A 21,845-nucleotide genomic window follows, 5' to 3' on the forward strand; every position below is an offset into this window, starting at 1 on the left:
GGCCAAGGCTCATCGCCACTAGCCAGGCTCACCCTGCCCTCCTCCAGGAAGGAAACCTTCCTGACTTACCAGGCGGGGTAAGGACCCTCCTCCGTGCCTGTGCCCATGATCCCCACCACTTTGGCCCCTGGCTGCCAACTGCAGACTTCAGAGAGCTGCAGGGATGTGGCCTGGGCCCACGTGAGTTCCCAGCGCCTGCAGCCTGGTACACAGCAGGCACCCAGTGAAGGTTTGCTGAATCCTGCTGCGAGGGGGGGGGGCCCAGTCTTCCCAATCGGTACCTGCCGGTGATGAGGGGCCCTCACCTCATTGGCTCAGCAAGGCCAATTGTTAACGCCTGAAATGGAGGAGTCAAGGGGCCCTGTGCATCCAACAGTACAGAAGAGACAACTGAGGCAAACAGGTACCTAGGACCGTCACTGTCATGACAGGTAGCCCCTGAGGACACAGGGGTGGAGGGCATCTTGTCCCACTCTCCCCCTGTGCTCTAGTCAAGTCCCAATGCTGATCACAGAGCAGGACTTCCATTCCTCCCAGCCCTGCTGGACTCGGGCTTACCTGGGCCTTCTCACGCTACCTGAGCAGGTAACGGCAGGTGTTTATTATTATCAAGCATCACTTGGCCCAACAGGCCCACGTTAGGAGAGGTCAGCTGGCCCGCAGACAAGCCCACCGCCAAAGCCTTTCTGAGTCTCAGACACACAGGCCCCAGAGGCCAAGTGGCCCAGTCCCAGCGGGGCCTCTGATGGCCTGAGAGCCGACCTGCCGTCCCCCGCTCCGAGGCGGTGTCTGCCTCAGAGCCTGGTTCTGGGAAGCAAACGGGGTAACGCTCTAAAGCAGTGGCCTTCAAACCAAACCTCCCAAAATAAATGTTTAAAACTATATATCAATTTGCACATTTTCAAGTTGACATCTAAAATTTCTCATCGTAAGTTTAAATACTTGTAGAGGATGTAATTTCCAACATATTGTAAATATTAACATTTCAGAATAAAACTGTTACTGTTTCTCTTTTAAATGGATATAGTGGAATCTAAATACCATAGCGATTTGAGATCCACCATCATCCATCTTAAAATTACAGAATCGGGCGCTTCTTAAACACGTGGAAAGATAGCAAGGCTCCTTCCGCCTCCTCAAACCCCAATTTCCAATCCACATCCCTCAGAGGTGTTTCCACTATCAGTGTATTTCATGTTTGAAGGCCTTTCATTGATTAGTCTATTGTAGTATGAGGCCAAAAAAAAAAAGAGTATAAATGTCTTAATTTTTTAATTTCATGTGACCATAAAGCTCTAAGTGTCAAAAGTTTTCTTCTGGATTGAATTATTATTACTATTAGTACATAACTGATCAATATCACAGAGATATAAATTTGTACAAGTAAGAATCATAAAAATTAAACCTTATTAGAAATACATCTCAGAAGAGATGAATGGTAATTTTTTTTAAATTATTTCACATATCCAGAGATGACTATTACCGACTGCTAGAATAAAGCAGTGTTTATTATCAATTCTATCTCCATTTTTCAATTTTTATAGTGCTGAAACCACCTATTCAAATAAATTTAAAAAATGGAAAGGAAAGAGATTTACCATAGCAAATTCTCTGAATTCCTTTAGAATTATATGGCAAGAATTACAGTAATTTATTATCAAAACTCATTTTTAATGTTCTATCATCTGACAACTCAATCAGGCCCTCTTTCAATTCTGTTGCAAGCAAAGAACTGGACCTACCTCACCTGCCCAGGATCCTAACAACCAGTCACATGCTGCCCAAGAAGGATGTATGCCCCGGGGTCACACATCACGTGCAGATCTGCCTGTGGGTAATGAGAGTGTGTGCTTCTCCTGTAGACAACCAGCTTCCAGTATGCCAGGAGCGGTGCCAACTGCTTTACCCAAATTAATGCAATTTGTCCTCACAGCAATCCCAGGGGACAGGCACCACTACTATCCCCATTTTACAGACAGGGAGCCTGAGGTACCTGGGGGTTAGGAAACTGGCCCGAGGTCAGACGGTCAGAAACATGAACCCAGGCCATCTGGCTCCCGCCCCCACTACGTGCACTGCCTCTGTAGAGACGGATGGAGGGCCGACGGGAGAGTTTACAAGCTCCTTCCCAAGCAGATCAGCTGTGGGAACTAACACATGAGTTGGCTGAAGATCTGCAAGAGTGACTTTCTTAAATGTGCTCCCACCCCCTCCTTGGAGAGGTTACACACAAATGCTTCCTTCCATTAAATGGCATCATTGCCTGGTATACAGTAGTGCCCCATAGATGTTAGCACCCATAGTGTCACTACTGCCATTCAATAGCTGGAAGAACAGCTCTCGTGACCAAGACAAACACTGCAGGTCTTACCATCATTTTACAGTCTTGGTTCCTGTCCCTAGGTGCCAGCATGCTTTTTTTAAATAGTAGCCAAAGCCCAGGTAGTAACAGGTATGGAAGCAAGGAGTAAACCGAGCCATCTATTAACAGGCAGGGGAGACCCAGTTATCAGAAAAACCATGGGCTTTACAGACAAACCAACTGAACTTAAATCCAACTCGACCGCTTCCCAGCTGAGTTCCCTGAGGGAAGTCACAACATTCTGAACCTGTTTCCTAATGTCTAAAATGGACGTGAAACACCACTCACATTACCAGGTGGCTGCACAAAATGGGACAATGGCCTTCAGAGCACCTGACACAGGAAATGCTGGGTGGAGGCTGGTGGTATGCTTACTCTCACCCTCTTCAGTCACTGCCACCCAGTGACTGGCAAACGCCCATCTCCAGCAGCCAGTGGCCCACCAGCCTGGGGTCTGGTGCACAGAGGCTCGGCTGATTTTGAAAAAAAAAAGCCAAGTGGCTTGGTTTCCAATTTTTGCAAAGAACCTTTTCTCTACGTCTTGAAATTTCAAGTTCTCCAAACACTCGGGGATGCTAGGAGGAGGTGAAGAGAGAGGTGTCGTGGTGGGTTTTATTTTTAGATGTCGGCATGGAAAGCTTCCAGCCTGCCTTCACGCTGGTCCCCAGCCACCACTTCCTCCCTCCCTCAAGGCATCACCAAAATGAACAGTAGACCCATCAAAAAGGATTTCATAACTCTTCTTCTGCCTGGTAGATTCTAAAACAATGGCTTCGGTTTCTCATTCCACCCACAAAGTGGATTAAAGGTTTTCATCTTCCCAGGAAGCCATGTAAAGAGAACACACTGACCCCTCGGTTGTCCCTGACATCCTGAAGCTCCAAGGTACCCTCCCCCATCCCCCCTCCTCTCCCCTCCCGTGGGAGGGGTGGCATCCCACTGTGCTATAGTCCAGGATCTGGTGTGAACAGAAATCAGGTATTGGAGGTAGAGCGTATCTCTTCACCTTTTAAGCAGTGGTTGTTCGTGAGCATGCGAATTCATTTCCTCTAAAAACAGCTCCCAACAGAAATTTCCTCATGGACCCTGATGGGAGGCTGTAGCTAACCTCAGGGAAGCACTTGGCCCTTCACACAGGTAACCTCCAACGATCGCTCCAACTATGGGTCTAGGCCTTGGTGGTGGGTATAGGAGCATCTACAAAGGATCTGGGGGCTTCCAAGGTAACCGTCAAAAAGGACTGAGAGACAAAACTAAGCCAAAGCATCCTGGAGCAGGAAACACCTAAGCTCCAGAATGACACAAATACAACCGCACCTCCTCTGCCCACTGTTGGACCCCTAGCAGGCATTACCAATCGATCCCTGTCCTCAGCCATTCACGGATTTTAGAATCCTCCAGGCACCCACTACTAATCAATCAGAAATGACGCTGAAAGCATACTTTTTAGTAGGCTTCAGACCTCCCCCTTTTGATGGATGGAGAAACTGAGGTCCACAGAAAAGCTCAGTGCAGATCATGAAACTGCAGAGCCAAGATGAGGCAGGATGAAAACTACACAGCTGCTCAGAGGCTTCTAGAAACTACCTCCTCTCCCAAAACAAACCTCAGCCTTGGGGTGACAAGTTCAACCCACAAGCTATGAAGAGCGAGGCCAGGAGGAAGAACTCAGCAGCCGGCCACTCTGGCAGCCAGACAGAGGCCCCCAGCCTCACCCCACCAGCCAGGGCCACGTGGTCCCAGGAACAGAGCAGCTTGAGACCAACACCCACAGAACCTACTAGGTGTGGGGAGGGGGACTGGGGCCGGAGTTAACACGGAGGGCTCCGAGAGCTTCTCAGCAGGCGTTATGAAAACCTACTGCAGATACTGTATCAGAGGGCCAGGCTCCCCATCGGCCCTGAGGTAGCCCCGGCCTGGGTTACCCTCTCTGCAGCTACAGCTGGAAGAAGGGCCGCCCGCCGAGCTGCACAGACAGGCAGACTCATCCTGGACAGGGACAGAGAGGGCGACAGCAAGCACAACCAGGCCACCCTCGGGTCTCACCAAGACCCACCGCTACCTGCTGGGGAGCAGGCAAAACCTCTGGGGCAAATGTCACAGCCTGCCCCTGACCAAGAGCTGAGGGAATCGTCACGTTGACACAGAGAGCAGCGGCCCCCTTCCCATCCCCCATGAGTTGTCATTGCCAGGACAAATGCAGCTGGCCAGAGGGATTCCCTGGCGTGACACACCCAACCCCCCCCCCCCCCCCCCCCCCCCCCCGCCTCCCCACTCTCAGGCAGGTCCAACCTCCCGGCATTACTGCTGCGGTCCAATGCGGTCCGAGCTTGTCATCTATTTGGGGCCCACAGGGCAAGCCCCACCCTGCCCCACCCCACCCCACCCCCCCAGGAGAGTCTCTCCAACATCCTCCCTTCCCCAGTGAGCTCCTGACCCAAGTCCAACCCAGGGTGAGGCAACACAGGGGTCAGGAGCCCCCACTGACTCAGTCCACACTCCAGGGGCCAGGGGTACATCGGGAGGATCAGATATGGCCACTGAGAGCAGAAAAGGGGTGACAAGGGGGAGGGGGACGAACCCTGGGGCAGGGGGAGGAGCATCGGTGGAGAAGACGATACCACGTCAGCCATAATACAAGAATGGTCCAGGGTAGGAGAAGGCCTGTCCCCAGAGCTCTAACAGCCGAAGCAGAGCCCCTGGGGGCTGGAGCTCCCGCAGCGGAGCCTGAGGACAGGCGAGTGGCTGGGTGGCTACGCCCCTCACCCGGCCCATCCCCGCCCCCACCAAGGGCGCCACAACTCCCGCACCAGCAAAGCAGAGCAGTTCCTCAACCCCGACACACCGCCAGCTCCAGCTCGGTCCCGCCGGGGCGGCAATCACGTCCACTGCACGGGGAGAGAAGTTAAAAAGGAGAGCACGTAAGGAGAGGCCAAGCGCCCAGACTCTTCAGGGAGGGGGGAACAGTGAGGGCTGAAGGCCCCCCCAGATGAACAACGGCGAGGGTGTGGTCTGTACTCACCTGCACGACTTCTATCCCTCGCTTCCTGTGGAGAAAAACAAAGAAAACACAGGTTACTCCAGCAGGCAGGAAGCATCCTTCCAGAAACTTCACTAGGGCCAGCTGGAGGCAGAGCAGCGAGGAGACTGCAGCTGCACCGCTCAGGCCATGGTCCCCAGAATGGCCTTGTTTTCAAGGGGGAGGCTTATGAACTCCTAGCCAGCCCTCAAAGCCACCTTGCGGCTGAAAGAGAGGGCTGGGTGCCCAGAGGAAGCCGGCTAGAGGCCACTCACGGCCAGCCGTCCCGCACACCAATCCCGGGGCCAAGGCTTCGGGGGCACAGCTCCAACCTGGACCACCCCAAGACCCTCCCACCACCGATGGCCTTAACCCAACCCCCCAACCCCACTCCCTCCCGGGTCAGGTCAGGTCGGACACCTTGGCCCAGTCCCTCAGGCCGGCCTCAGCCCATCCCACCGCAGCCCATCCACATTCCCACGTGCAAGAGGCCCCAGGCCCTTCAGTCCTGCCCGGCTGCTTGTCCATTGCTGGTCATCTCTGCCCCACTGACATCCTGCCCGCCCTCTGAGCCTGGTTCAACCACCACGGTCCTCGCCAATATCCTTCCAGGCCTGGACTTCGCTTCCCCGTATCTCCCCGCACAATCCCAAGGCCGCCGTGCTCCCACACGCGTGCCCTCACTCACCCCACCCCGTGGAGCCTGGGTTGGGGTCCGTGTCTCCAGAGGAGCACACAAAGGCTCCCTGCCAACTCCCCCACCCACAGCCCTTACTGCAAGCGGTTCAGGACACACAGGGCTGCGTGGCATCTCCAAGCCTCGGTCTCCACCCTCCATCCCAGCCTTCAGGATTCAGCTCTGACAGACGCCCTCCCAGGAAGCCTTCCCAGACTCACGGTGTCCTCTCCCGGCCCGCACATGCCGGGTCAACTCGGGGCACCGCTTCCCAGCCCATGGTTCCGGAGCGCCGACCGGCTGTCCCCTGGGGGCGGAGCGCGTGTGGACCGCAGACAGCACGCCAACAGCCCGGGCCGTGTGCGCTTTCCTGAGAACAGAGGCTGAGCCCCCACAGACACTCAGAGGAGGCTGTGATCAGGCGAGGTCAAGGCCTGGGGCTCTCTCGCCCTCACCCCCTCCTTGGAGCAGGGTCTGAGGCAAGTTCTCTGTGCGCCCGCCTGGCATCCAGACGCCCCTGAACATAGACACAGGAGCCGCAGCTCGGTTCCTGTGCCTGGCCTGGCCCTTGGGGGACAATACAGATGCAACAGCCACGGTTTGGGCCCCCGAGAGCCTCACAGCCTAAGGGAGGAGACGACACAAAGCCCCAGAGGAACCTCCAGGCCACGGTGAACCGGCGTGGCACCTCACACGGCACAGCAGGGGTGACACCCGCCAACCCTCCCAACAGGCATTTCCCAGCACCTTCCGAGCACCGGGGCACAGAGTGGAACTCACAAGGAGGCCACCACGTAAGACAGCAGGACACAGCAGGTGACCAGGTCACACTGCAGGACGTGCCCGGCTGCCCGTCCCTCCACACCCAACATCTCCCAGGACCCCGGGCCCCGGGAACCCCATCTGAAAACCACAGTGGTTGATGCCTTCGGGGCCCTCGCCGTCACTCAGCTTTCTCTGCGGACACCTCCCAGGACCCCGGGCCCCGAGGAACCCCATCTGAAAACCACAGTAGTTGATGCTTTCGGGGCCCTCGCCGTCACTCAGCTTTCTCTGTGGACACCTCCCAGGACCCCAGGCCCCGAGGAACCCCATCTGAAAACCACAGTGGTTGATGCTTTCGGGGTCCTCGCCGTCACTCAGCTTTCTCTGCAGTTCTGGAAGGAATGGCAGCCGATACGCATCTGCTTCCACGATTGCATGAGGGGACGGGCTGGACACGACAGCACCGCCCTGGGCCACCAGAGCCCACGGCAGGGGGACAGACGGCGTCACTTAGAACCCATGTCACATCCAGGCGTCGGCTCACAACCCACGCCATTCATTTCTGAGCCCTGTGGACACCCCAGAGCCCCTGACTCACCCCCAGACCATCCTGGCGCCAAGGGAGCATCGGTGACGGTAACCCGCCATGGTCACGTGGCCTGTGGCCGTGACTGGCTAGGTTAGGCGCAGCGCGCCTCCTCACCCTGCCCGCCCCCACCCGCAGCCCTGGATGGGGATCTTCAACAGCTGAGGGGGGAGCCTCAGGGGACGAGTCTCGGGGACAGACAGACGGCCTGCAGGAGACAGGCCCGTGTGTGCGTGACCCACGCCAGGTGGAGAGGGCTTCGGCCAGGCGCCGGGCCCGGCCCGGCTTCTCCCTCCAAGTTAATTCTCTCGGCATCCAGGTTATCCCGGCGTGTGGCTCTCATGTCCTTAGGAAGGCAGCTGCGGTCACTTCCGATCCATCCACATCAGACATCAGCCCAGACAGTTCCCACCCTCCTTACCCCTGTCCTAAAATACAAACAGGACTCTAACTCTGAAAACAGATGGAACACGTAAAATAAAAGAAACAAAAAAAGTGGTCTCGAGGACAGACTGACAACCTGAAGTGGGGCTGAGCTCCCAGGAGCCCGTGCAGTTTCTCTGCAGCTCAGAGCACCAAGAACAGGATAAACTGCACCTCTGGCAGAAAAGACGGGGCTCGGGTCCCCTTTCCACACACGTCCGGCCACACGTACACCAGACACCCTCGTGGTGAGAGGAGCTAAGGCCCACTGAGTGCTCACGGCACCTTCCGCGGTGATTGCCCATTACTCTGACCGGCAAGCTGAGGCCCGGCTGCCTCAGGAGAGCGGGTGCTGGCTCTGCAGCTGGGCTCCCCACACCACGCAGTCGTGGCGCAGCTGGCTCAGGAGGTGCCAAGAGGGCAATCCTGGTCTCCATGCCCCAGGGCCTCGGTGTAATGGGAAGCCTAGGGACACAAGCGGAAAACCACGTTCCCTAGGGTGGTGGGATGCCACGCACCCCATCGCCGCCCACCCAGGAAAATAAGGTATAACCTGCCGGGGCTCCCTTCTGCACCTGAAACCTCTGCAGAACAAAGGTACCAAGAATGTTCATTTCCCGAGCAGCGGGCTCCTGAAACCCGGCCCTAACCAGAAAGTTCAGAAATTGAATCATGACACCAAAGGAGAAGCGGGAGGAGGGGGCGAAGGAGGGAGGGAGACGGGAGGGGGAGAAGGGAAGAGAAACCAAACCTGTCGTCAACTGAGTAAACTGCTCCTCCTGAAAACCCCAGCTCCCTGACCTCACCCCACAGACACACTTGAACGGGCAAAGCGTTTCAGGCTGCGGACGTTAACTGCCCCACTGCCCGAGACAGCAAAAGCCTGGCAGCGCCTAAACCCCCCAAGAGGGGCCACTAACAAACTACATGCGGTCAAAGGAATACTACGCAGCAGTTAAAAGAACAAGGAAGTGCTCCAGGCCCCATAATGCATTCGTCATCTCCAAGACACTGCTACGGGAAAGCAACGTGCAAACCCTGTGGGCCGTAGACAGTTATTTGGGTTAAGCACAACACCCAGGACAAAAAAGGCATGCTTGCGTATATGCAGAACGAATCTGAAAGTACTACCAGAAAATAGTTGTGGCCTGGCCTCTAGGCAAGGGCGAGGGCAAAGGTGGCTGGGAGGTGATGTGAGGACACTTCCTTTTCACTGTGCACCCTCGTGCACTTCTTGAATTTTGTGCCAGGTGCCTCTAACGCATGCCCCAAAACTAGGGAAATTTATATTTTTTTACAAAATAACAGTTGTCAGCATTCCCAGGGTCTGGCATAGAGTAGATGCCTGGTGAAGGCATGGGTCAATCGACCAGTTGATGGAGTGAAGAAGAGGAGCTCAGGATTTATCTAGAAAAGCTCCCCTGTGCTGCTCAAAGAGGAGCCGCCATGACACCCCTTCCGGGGCCACGGGACTGTCACGCATCAGAGCACCCAGTTTGGATGCTAAGCCCATTTAAATACTTGGGCACCGGGAAAACAGATCGGGAGGGAACACACTGCAGTGTTAACTGCGGCTGCAGCAGTGAACTGATGTGTGGTTCTTTTCATTTTCTGGCAGTTTCTAAGTTTTCGACAATGAGCATAGATACTACCTCTAAAATTATAGAAAAAGTAACAATAAAAGTTAAAGAATTTTACTTAAAACCTGCATCTCAAGAAAATGCAGGCCCTAAATTGTCATTTCCTTGATAAATATTGGATTAATAAGTTTTGGACAGAGGTGTACCTCACAACTCATAATATAAACCTGCTTTTCCAAAAGCTGGATATCCCATAAGGGAGGATCCATTTTGCAAAAGGGACCTCCCTCTCCAGACGACCAAGGAGAGCATACCCTTGGGGAATTTAAAATACTTACAAAATGGAGTATCTTTTCAGGGGAGAAGACACAGCAATCAGAGAAGGCTTCAAGGAGGAGGCGGCATTTGCCATTCGAACAAAAACTGAAGGGCAACTACAGACAGACACTGGGGAGAAGAAGTTAAAGAGGAATAACACGAGGAGTGTTCCCCCTTCCCAAAAGTCATCTGGGAGTGTGGAAGCATAAGCCCCACTGAGAGGGCAGGCGGGGGCGATGAGAAGTGGATACAAGATGCAGGCTGGGCACAGCCCAGGGGCCCAGAATGTCACCCCACAGGCCAGTGGGTTCCAAATGCCAGGACAGATGACTAAGAATCACCCCTGGAACTTGTCAAAAATACTAAATTCAAGGTCCGGTCCCAAAGACTCTGATTCAGGAGGCGAAGGGCAGGGTCTGAGAGGAACTCGGGGCTCGTCCAGCTCCCAGGTGTCCTCTGGAGCTGCCAGGTGTGGAACAGCTGCTCGTCCCCAAGGAGCAACTCCTGCCGCTTGAGGAGCAGTAGGACCAGATATGCCCGGGAAGGGGCGGGGGCCTGTTCGTTCAGGGGCAGCCCCTCCAGGTCTTGGGGACAGGAGTAGAGGTCACGAAAGAACCAGAGCTAGCTGTGATGCTCACAGTCTGGGTGCAGCAGGCTGAGAACACACGCCAGCACCAGGGACGGAGCGTAGCAGGAAGACAGTAACTTCTCCATTTTTTGACCGCAGTGGTGCCAGGAGGTGGTCAGAAGCCCCCACTGAGCTGAGCAAACAGTTCAGGCCTGTCTGGGAGGCAGGCAGACGTGGAAGAGGTGGGGGGCGTCCCCACGAGGAGAACGCGGAACCAGACCCAACTGTACCTCGTGCCTCACTTTCCTCACCTGTCAAGCGAGGAGAATCCTGGACCCCACCGCATAGGACTGCTGGGCCCACGCTGGGGCTGGGGGCCTGTTACTTCTGTTCTGCCCTGCCTTCCTGCCCTTTCAGAACTGCCCCTCCTCTATCCATGTGATTCTGATGGGCAAACAGAAAACTGAGGCGCTGCAGCCCCTCCAGGGGTGGGCACGTGGCCTAGCACCTCACTTAGCTGCAGGATGAGCGCGGGACCCCAGCCAGACCAGACCGGGGCCTTTCCAGGACGGCTCCTGGGGCAGTGTCAGCAGCATGAAGGGCACGTCCCGGAAACGTCAGAGGACACCGTGGGCAGACTCTCAAGAAGGAGGCTACACCAGGAAAAAAGGCCAGCTCTCCCTTGCCAGAGGCCAAGGCCCCAATCCAGCCGGCCTAGAGCCTGCCCTCTCTAGACTTTCAGTTGTGGATTTTGAGTTTCTGTCACTGGCCACTGTCTTGCTTAATACAGCAGAGCTTAGTAAGTGAGAGCAGCACCCACTTCCTGAAGACAAAAATCACCCCAAATGACACGGTGTCGGTGGGGGGGGACAATACAGGACAGGAGTCCAGCGAAGAGGACCAAAAGCAAGAGGACTAGAAAAGAGCAAGGTCCCAGAAGCCAGGGAGGCAGGACCATCCAGAGGCACCAGCCCAAACCACTCAGAGGCCACCATAAGGCCTGAGACTCAGCTGCCGGGTGCCGCACCAGGAAGGGTAACAAGGTACACCTTGGGACACCAGCAGGCCTGCCTCACAGCACAGCGGGGCCCGCGAAAACCAGCAGCAAGAACAGGACGTGTTGCTGAGCAGCCCCGGGTCTCAGCTTTCACATCTGTTAAATGGGTCTGACCCTTCCAGACCTTCCAGGGCAAGTATGAGAACCGAGGGCTGCGGGCAAGTGAAGCACATGCAATGGTGAGTCAGCAGGGAAGAGGGGATTAGGCCGAGACAGCGGTACCCTCTGACCAACACGGAAAGAAAAGTCCCGTGACAGCTGGGAGAATTCCAGGTGCTCTGAGAGAGCAGAGCAGCGACCAAAGAAGAGTGAAGTCTGCCAAAAAGGGGGCCCTTGGGTTCATCAAGAATCGCTTTCTTGGGACTTCCCTAGCGGTCCAGTGGTTAAGAGTTCGCCTTCCAATGCAGGGGGTAGGGGTTCGATCCCTGGTGGGGGGAGCTAAAATCCCACATGCCTCGTAGTCAGAAAACCAAAACATAAAAAAACCCAGAAGCAATATTGTAACAAATTCAATAAAAGACTTCAAAAATGGTCCACATCAAAAAAAAAAAAAAAAAAAACTTTAGGGACTTCCCTGGTAGTGCAGTGGTTAAGAATCCACCTGCCAATGCAGGGGACACGGGTTCGAGCCCTGGTCCGGGAAGATCCCACATGCCACGGAGCAACTAAGCCCGTGCATCACAACTACTGAGCCTGCGCTCCAGAGCCTGCGTGCCACAACTACTAAAGCCCGCGTGCCTAGAGCCCCTGCTCAGCAACAAGAGAAGCCACCACAATGAGAAGCCCACGCACTGCAATGAGGAGTAGCCTCCGCTCTCCGCAACTAGGGAAAGCCCCCGCGCACAGCAACGAAGACGAAACGCAGCCAAAAATAAATTAATTAAATAAATTTAAAAAAAGAATTGCTTTCTCACGATATGCAAAGCCACAGCCACCTGCCTCCCACCCAGGCACAGCAGAGGGCTGGCCACAGTGCACAGCAGAGGAAGGATAATCCCGCTGGGGAGGGAGGCTGGCCAGGCTGCCTCGGAGCAATTTCACAGCAGAGGGGATCAACCCGGAAACACAGGTTTCCCCCAGGCCAACAGGCAGGGAGAAAGAAGCTGCACCTGCACCAGAGCTAAAAACCACTTAGAGACGGGAAGTGTGTAATTATATAAGTGGAAAGCCAGGCACATTCACATCCCAGCCATTTGCAGCACAGCTTGGTAATCACCAGATTTCAGGAGCCCCGAATAACAGGCCCTTTCGCACTGCGAGGCCTGCAGGCAAAGCCCCTGCCCCCGCCTCTCCCCAGCCTGCAGAAGGCAGGGCCTCGAAATGTCTCCCAAGGACTCAGGGTTCCCCGAATAGGCGGCTGGGCCTTCTCTTTCACCCGAGTGCTCAGAGGGACACGCTGTCCCCACCACCCCAAATGCCACACCGGCACCACCACCTAACCCACGCTCCAGGACAGCCCCTTAGGAGCCCTCCTTGGCTCCGTCCTCCTCAGGGACCCCACGCCCCAGCACAGAGCATGGATGTGAAGGACGCCTGGCTCCGTGCCGCTGACCCCTGCTAGGCTAAGAGCTAGTAAAGTGGACATTAATGGTGACCACCAATATGACAGTTCTCCTCCTCCTGGGCGCTCCCCTGGACACACACACACACACACACACACACACACACACACACACACGCTCACTCACTCAGCAGGCTAGGCATAGCCATGTGGCTTGCTTTGGCCAAGGAAATGTGCACAGAAGTGCCCCATGTCATTCCTGAGGAGAAGCAGTCGATGGCCAGTGGTCGGCTCTCCAGCCAGTCCTCCTGGTCGTCAGCAGCTGTGGGGGCACGGGGGGGGCACAGACGGCCCCCAAAGCCATCCCACACCCACTCCTGGAAAGAAACCTGGCTGGGTGGCTATGAAGCCAGGCTGGGAACCAGAAAAAACTCTATTTAAAGAGGACCTTCAGCTTAGCAGTGGCTCTCAACCAGGGCAATTTTGCCCCAAGGGGACATTTAGCAACATCCGAAGACATTTTTGATGGTCAGACCTCGGGGAAGTGCTCCTGACATCCAGAGGGTGGAGGCCCTACAACGCACAGAACAGCCCTTAAACAGAGAATGATCTGCAACACAGCACCGAGAATGAGAAACGCCGAGATGCAGAGGACCAGCCCTGGAGAGTAACGCAGGCCCAGAGGGGACTCTGAATGAGCTATAGAAAAACGTGTTGTTGCAAACCTCTCAGGGATGCCTGTTACTGTAGCCTAACCGGGCCTAACCTGACTGATGAACGCTCCTTGAGGAATCGGGGCTTGTGCCCTCTGTCTACACCCCAAATTCCTAGCACAAGGCATCTGGAGGCGCAGCACACAAGGCATCGGGGGTGGGGGGAGTGGCACAAGTCCCTCCCTTTATCAACCCCCCTCAAGAGAGACCCTATGCTACAAAAACACTCAGGCCTGACCCAAGTCTGTGCCTCTGCGCAAGCTGTCCCCTCTGCTGGAACGCCCCTCCTCCTCTGGCAAAGTCCTGCTCGTCCATCAGGGGAAGCTCAGACATCATACCTGCCGAGAGGCTGCTCCCAGCCCCTTCCCTGGGCAGAAGTAATGGCTCTTTAGCCACACAGCCATGGACACTCAAAAGACTGCTCTGTGCTCAGTTTTGGGCCGTGAGCCCCCGAGGTCTGAGAGTTTGTCCTTTATTCCAGTGCCCCGTGCCCACCACCGACACCCCCCACCTGGCAGGTACTCTGCAAGCACTTCCTGAATGAAAGAGGCTGACAGCCTCCAGTCCATCCCTGAGTGTCCCTGCCCGTCTGCGTCCTCGGCAGCCCGGTTCACTCGTCGATGGTTTCATAATTTGGATTTGTCTTCTCTTGGCAGTGCCAGAAATCGAAATGGCCCAATACAAAGGCAACATACAAAGAGAATTTTAAAGCCAGTGCAAACATTTGAATTGTTTGGACAGCTCCAAGAAAGAACCAGATAAACTGGAAGCTAGCATATGTCTTTTTTTCTTGGGGGGGGGGGTGGCGCGGGTGGGAGGTCAGGGGGAATGTAAAACCCTTCCCCTGATTGCACAGTCACCACCTCCGGTAACTGAAGACCTTCCCCCATACTAGGTGCCCCACCTGCAGGAGGTGGGCCAGAGGGTCCCGGCAGTGGCATGAGTCAGCGTGTCCCTTCCGACCTAGAACGAGCCCAGGGGATGCCTGGAAGTGGCTCTTCCTCATGAACCCAGGATGTGGGCAAGAGGCAGAGCTAGTGACTCACCTTCCCGGCATCTCCAGGAAGAAAACAGAACCACCAGGGCCAACAGGCCTTTGCTGTGGAGGCGCATGGCAGCACAGGGGCTGAGGCACTTTAAAACCCCACCCCCTCAACTTTCGGGGTGGGGAAACTGAGGCATGGGTGGAGATTACCCAAGAATGTGTTCTGCTGCATCCAAAGTGTCACGTTTCAGATTAGAAATCGCCCTGACTTTTCATCTGAAAATAAATGTTGAAATTCCCTTAACGCCTCCACTTTTCAATATAAAAATTCTCTACTTGAAATTCTTTTTAGGTCTTTCACTACCCCCTTGCAGGTGCTAAAATTTTTCCTTCTCATTATTAAGGATGGGCCCTAGGAGCGGGAGACCCACAGGGGCATCAGGAGGGGTTGGTTCCAGCGCTTTCCCCCACCCCCAGCCCCAGCAGTCAGTCGACCTGCCTCAGGGCTAATGACTCAGTCGGTTCTCTTCAGAGCAGTTTCTTATTCCCAGGAATGCGAAGTCTCTTTAACATCAGCCCAGTGAACAAGGTAAGCTCCAGCAGGAAGGGAGACAGGAACCCCTGTGCTGATATTTCTGCCCTTTGGACCCACTGGGGGAGGGAGAAGCCTGCCCAAGAAGTTCTGAATTGTTTTTAGCACCTATCCTCAAGGTGCCACACGCTCTCAAAATAACTGCACAAGTGTGTGTCCCAGGACTGCTTCTGGGACACTGACACTCTTTCACAGGCTGCATTCCAGAGCAGATTAAATATCTCCATCCACCCAGATCCTGCTGCTAGCACTCCCTTACAATTGAAAGCTCCCTCCAGCCCCAGGGCTGGAATCCAAGACCAAGAGAAGGGTTCTTTGAGCCACCATGGTTGGGGCGGGGGTGGGAATCTCTGCCCTGCGCTGTGCTGGAACTCCAAACACAGGAGCACAGAGCTCCCCGTCTGACTCTCATCAGACATTTGCTGGCCACGGGGCCCTTGAACACAGCAAGCCCCTGGGCGATGGCGGTGAGCACGGGAAGGTTTCTGAAGACTGCTGCTTGAGCTGAGCCCCAGGGGTGGCCAGGAGGGGGGCTGCCAAGGCGTACCGGGAGAAGGCTGCCGCTACAGCTGGGGCAATGCCAGGGCCTCTGGGCACTGGGGTTCCCTGGGCCCCTCTGCCATAAGCACCAAGGCTGCTGTCACATCAAAGCAAAGGTGAGGTTAGCCCCATCCCCAATCTCTGAAAACTTAAACCACAAGCACCTTATCCAAATACTTCCCCAACCCCCAACTACTTTCAGGATAGGGGGTTGGGAAGACAGGCCCAGGGAGCCAAGTAACAACCTTACCCATTGGTCTGTGACTAAGGGCAGGGAGTCAGGGCCTGGCTCTGACCTTGACCTAGTCCCTCCTGACAGGTTCTGAAAAAGGCGGTGCATCAGAACAGTATATTCATTTCCTATTGCTGTTTTAACAAATTACTACAAAGTAGGGCTGAAAATAACACAAATGTATTCTCTTGCAGCTCCGGAGGTCAGGAGTCTAAAATGCGTCAGCAGGGCCGTGCTCCTCCTGGAGGCTCTGGGGAGAAATCATGCCTTTGCCGTTTCCAGTTCTAGAAGCTGCCTGCATTCCTTGGCTTGTGGCCACATCATTCTGACCGCTGCTTCCACTGTCACATCTCCCTCCGACCTTCCTCTTATAAGGACCCCTGTGATGACACTGGGCCCTCCCAGATAATCCAGGATAGTCTCCCATCTCAAGATCCTTGACCTTAATCACATCTGCAAAGTCCCTTTGCTACGTAAGGGACCATATTCACAGGTTCTGAGGACAACTGGGCGGAGGGGGACATTATTCTGTCTAGCCCAACAACAAGGCTCTCGCAGCTCTGCCACTCCGGAATCTCAGACACTCTCTCAAAGTGCCCACATGTGGGCTGGTGGCAGATTAAGATTTGCCCAGAGGTTCGTTGGGGGTCTCGACAGTCACCAAGGAGGAGGCTGGGGCTCAGCCCGCGCAGTGCCCGCAGGACTCCAAAGGGGCAATGGATATAACCAAACACTGACATGGGTCCCTGATGGGAAGAGGCACCCAGGGCCTGGGTGGCGAAGACCTAAGGCCCCAGGCCTGGAAGGCTTGGTTGTAAATTGGGGGAAGCGGTGATATTCCTGACCCTTGGGTCCACCTCAAGGTCTATGAGAAATGCCCAGACCACTTAGGCCTCCCCACCCTCCGCTCCAAGGCCACCTGGCTCCAGCGAAGGCCACAGCTCCAAGCTGCCAAGTGGATGCAAGAGACACTCTCCAAACTCAGGCGTTTGGGGCCTGAGCCCAGCACCTAGGCACACCGGGGCCAGAGAGGGCCTGCAGAGCCCCCTTTTACAGGCCCGGGGTATCAGGCCCTGGCCCCTGCCCACTTCAGATGCACTGAGCGGCAAACTCTAGAAACAGGCAGTGGCTTCACCTGGTGCCTCTGAGACCCTCAAATTTCAGGGAAGGTTCCAAAGGCCTGGATACAACCCAAACAAATGATTGGCAACACCTGTAATTCCTGAGCCCCTCACCCCCCACTCAAGGAAAAAGGGGATCGAGGAAGAGGCAAGGGTAGGAGGCAGGGGCCAGGAGGGGCTATGAGATGGGCAACAATGACCACTTAGCATTCATTTCAAAGGCTGCGTTAGGGGGTGTGACTGTCCTATTTCTTCAAGTGAGGACATTTAGAGAGGTTAAGAAACTCACCCAAACATTATGCTAAGTGAAAACAGCCAGAGAGAGAAGGACAAATACTGCATGGCATCACTCCTAAGTAGAATCTTAAAAAAAAAAAAAATCAAACTCAAAGAAACAGAGAACAGAATGGTGGTTTCCAGGGGCTGGGGGTGCGGCTGGGGTCAGGAGGAAATGGGGAGAACTTGGTAAACAGACAAACTTTCAGTTATCAGAAGAATATGGTCTGAGGATCTAATGAATAATACAGTGACTATAGTTGACAATACTGCATTATATAACTGAAATTTGCTGAGAGTAGAACTTCACTGTTTTCACCAAGAAAAAGGAGTAAATATGTGAGGGGACAGATGTGTTAGTTAACTCAATTAATCCTTCCGCAATGTGGAATATCGAATCATCACACTGTACACTCTAAATATATTACAATTTGTCAACTAACCCTCAATAAAGATGGGAAAAATGCATATGCATCGCAAAAACAACAAGAAAAAGAAAAGAAAAGGAACTCACCCAAAGACTCACAGCAAACAAGCAGAACCACAGTCTAAGGTCTGGTCTGTCAGCAAAGACCATCCTTGCCCAGCGATCTATGAGGGTGCGGGTCCAGCCAGGTCTGCTAGGGGTGAAGCTTCTGGGATTTCCGGAGGAGGAACTGTTCTGGACAGACCTGCCTCTGCTCCCCCACCTAGCCCAGCCACTGCCCCAAGTCTGGGCTGAAATCCTTCCTCAGACCCCTGACCTCCAGGAGCCTGGAGGAGGGGTGTCATGGCCCCTGGGAGGCCTGAGGAGCTGTGACTGGCCACAGGCATCCCGAGACCACTGTGCAGTGGGGACAGGACACGCCTGGGTCACCCAAGGCCCAGAAGCAAGGGGAGCCGGCATGCCTGTTTCCCCCCCTCCAAGGGGCGGACAGCTCCTTCTGGCCACTGTGTCACCTGAAATCCTCACTTTCCAAGCAGGAGGAACCCCTCCTACAAAGCAGAGGGACAAGGAGGCAGATTTTGGCTCAACTGTAGGAGAGGCTGCCGGCTCCCCAAGGAAGGCTGTCCAGGCAGGTGGCGACTGCCCCGTGGCGGGATGGACTCAAGCCAAGGCTGGCTGCCCGTGTCACAGAGGGGAGACAGGTACATGGGGAAGGGGATGGGGCTAACGTCTTAGGAGGCCTTCCCCATCTCTAAACGTTTCTGACCCTCAAGGAGAAGGAGCAATTGGCCCTCTGGGCCCCCCGAGGAGGACAGAATGAGTCCGGGGCCTCAGAGGGCCCCACCACCAAAAGCTGAAGCCCAGAGCCTCCTCCCTGCAGGCAGGCACGTGCCCCACCTCCTTCCTGCCCGGCCTCCCACCCTGCCAGGCTCTGCAGCTGGGAGCCATGGCAACAGGCCCCAAACAGCCCGAGAAAGCCCTCCGAGAGCCCCACGCAGGGTGTCACAGCAGCCGCCAACCCGAAGCCAAGAGCCGGGGCCCTGGGCAGAAGTGAGAAGCACCAAAAAGAGGAAGCCCCGAGTCCAGCCAGAGGAGAAGGATGCTTCAGTGCCAGCAAAGGGCAGCCTCCCCGCCCCAAGAGACACAGGCCTCCGTCCCGAGGGCCACCATCCTGCCGACCCCGCCCACCCCCCAGGGGTCCAGCCTGCGACCCTCTACATCTAAGACGTGACTCATCCCCTCCCTGCCCCCCACTCCTTCAGCTGCCCACGCCACACCCCCAGCATTCAAGACCTCTGCAGCAGGTGCCCGCCTCCTCATGCACCCCGTCTGCTCCCAGCACACCTGACTCCGTGCCCTCCCCCACCTGCCCACGCTGGAACATCCCCACCCCTGCCCACCATCCACAGCACTGGAAGCCTCTTCCTCACACAGAGGGCAGCCCAAGAAGAAGGTGGCTGAGGAGCCCAAGGAGATAAACCCCAGCTGGAAGGGCCAGTAGAGTGCCTTCTCCTGACCTGGGTGCCCCCTTACGTAAGAACAATGCACACAGCACACTGTTCCAGTCCTTGGTGGGGAGTGGGGGGCCCGCTTCCCCGAGGCAGGACGTTACCCTGCTGGACAATTCTCCAGGAATCACCTTAACTGCCAGGATAAGAACTCAAGATACAGAACTCAAGGGTCCAATTTGCAGGAGGTGGGGAGAGGAGGCTGTCTTTTTTCTTTTCTTTTTTTTTTTTTTTTTTTGGCCAAGGTTTTCTTAAACCAGATTCTTCCTGATGGCTTGCTTTCCATCCAAGGCGTTCTTTTACTCATTCATTTATTTCATGCCTATTTCTTCAGCACCTACCACATGCCCAGCATGGTGGACACACACAGTCCTCAAGGAGCTTACAGCATAGAGGGGAGGGTGAACAAGCAAACAACTGAAGTAAGTACAACAAGCTGTGACATGTTCTGAAAGGAACACTCGAGGGACTGACAGAGAAGAGGGGACTGTGCTGAGATCAAAAGGCTGAGGAGCAGCCAGATGTGTGGTGGGGGGAAGAGCCTGCAAAGCAGCAGGAACAGCATGTGCAAACGTCCTGAGGTAGGTAGAAGGAGTTTACAGCAGCTGAAGAACTCAGAAAAGATCATGGAGGCTGATCCATGGTGAGGATCGAGAGGGGCAGGAGGTGTGTCTGGGGCCCTGAGGGGCTGTTTTTGTACCATTTGCTTCCCTGAGCCAAAAAATTTTCTTTCTGCTTAAGCTCATCTGAATTGGGTTTTCTGTCACTTGCATCCACAGAATCCTACAACATCCAAACCAACACATCATATTCTATCACCTTCTCCACCAACCTGGGCCTCAATCTTGAAAGCAAACACTCCCACCCATCCAGTCGCCCAAGCCAGAGCCTGCACCACCCTCCACTTCTCTCCCGCTGTCCCACTTCTCTCCCGCTGTCCCATCAGTCACCAAAGAAAGGTTTCATTTGGGCCTCTAGACAGCCAAGGGCTGGTGGTCCCTCTCCCAGGGAGGTGGCCTACTGCATGCTGGGAGGAGGGGCAGGAAGAGAAAAGCAGATGGTCTCTTGGCTGAGGGAAAAAGAGAACCCCCAATAACACTGGCTGGCTGATTGCATATAATTATGAAAGAAAAACGTTATTTAAAATTAGCTTCCCAAATGCGAATATAATTTCAAGCGTCCCTTGCAGTGGGGTTACAATGTCAGCCCAAGGAATGTTTTACCACCAGCACAGATCATTCAGGCCCCTGAAGGCAAAAAATAACGAAGCCAACAGGGGTACCAGTTTTCCCCGAGAAGCACTCCCAGCTGCCCAGGGGAAGCACCAGCCCAGGAAACCCAGCCCAGAACCAGCCCGGCTCCCCTCCACATCTGGCTCAGGGCCCTCCCCGAGAAGGCAAGAGGCGTGTCTTTCTTCTTTTTTTCTCTATCTTTAGGGTCTTTGATGTTCAGACTCAAATCCCAAGAGCAGCCAGTTAATAATAACAAGGACAGCTTCAGTCTCTGTACGCCTCCTATACCCAGGTGCTCTACTCTGTGCCTCAGTTTTCCCATCTGTAAACTGGGCGTGACAATGGAGTGTAATTCACAGCGTGCTGAGGACTGAATGACGCCCGGGCAGCCGGTCAACAAGCCTCCCTCTCCCACTGAAGCCTCAGAACAGCACTGCCGGCCCTACAGACGTGGAACCTGACCCTCAGAAAGGCTACACGAGCTCTTCGGCTAGTGGCTGAGGAGCAGGGATGCAAACCCAGTTCGGCCTGAGTCCAAACTCCTCAGTGTGCCCCTCCTGGCAGAGCTGCCAGGCCAGTGTGCACTCTGACCTCAGCCCGCAGCCCGGCTCTCCCCAACCTTGGCACACAACCCTCTTCGGGACTCTGGGTTTTAAAACGCCACGGGCTCTGGCTGGGCGGCTGTCTTCCACTATTCCGCTCTCTCCCCAGGGGATGCCTTTTAGCTCTGGGCCCTCTGCCTCCTAGGGTCCCCCCATTTAATACACAAGAACCAAGGCCCAGAACTGAGAGGGACTTGAGGTCACAGGGAGGTCACACCCAGGAGAAGCCTGGAACTCAGGAGGTGGCGGGCGCCACACCGGCATCCCCAGTCCGCACCAGCACCCAAGGAAGGGAAAGGCTCTAAGAGCCCCCTTTCAAAGATGAGAAAATCGAGGTTTGGAGAAGTATAAAGGGATAGGTTCAGGGTCTCCAACAAGGGCACAGGAGAGCCATGACCCCCAGGCCAGAGAACCAGCCACACGGAGTGCCCACAAGCACACTGCTATGCGGGCCTCGACGGATGTGTGAGGACAGTGCGCCACCAGAGCGGCCACCGGAGCAGGCCAGACCCACACCTGGTGGCTGGGTGGCAACAAAGCCAGCCTAGCAGTGGTTCTCACTGGAAGCAATTTTGTCTCAGGGGACATATGGCAATGCCTGGAGACATTTTTGGTAGTCACAATGGGGCGAAGGGGTGGCACCCAGTGGCTGGAGGCCAGGGATGCTGCCACAATCCACAGGACAGCCCCTAACAAGCAGAAGGATCCAGCCCGAAACGTCAGTCGTACGAAGGCTGAGGAACCCTGAGCGACAGAAATCTG

The 21,845-nt window shown here is 55.1% G+C and overlaps 1 protein-coding gene across 4 annotated transcripts in view; it reads right to left on the minus strand.

Annotated features, from left to right (window-relative positions):
• Positions 1 to 21,845, minus strand: part of ITPK1 (inositol-tetrakisphosphate 1-kinase) — a 162,595-nt gene that overhangs the window by 117,095 nt on the left and 23,655 nt on the right. For 3 of the 4 annotated variants that reach the window (XM_060295212.1, XM_030883509.2, XM_060295211.1), the window contains exon 3: positions 5,385 to 5,409. In XM_060295212.1, the coding sequence (XP_060151195.1) occupies positions 5,385 to 5,409 (25 nt within the window). Of the gene's footprint in view, positions 1 to 5,172; positions 5,251 to 5,384; positions 5,410 to 21,845 lie in introns of all 4 variants that reach the window. The other variant, XM_060295213.2, reaches the window with a different exon arrangement.

Source organism: Globicephala melas, chromosome 2 (assembly GCF_963455315.2).
Source record: "Globicephala melas chromosome 2, mGloMel1.2, whole genome shotgun sequence".
Classification (NCBI taxonomy): Eukaryota; Metazoa; Chordata; class Mammalia; order Artiodactyla; family Delphinidae; genus Globicephala; species Globicephala melas.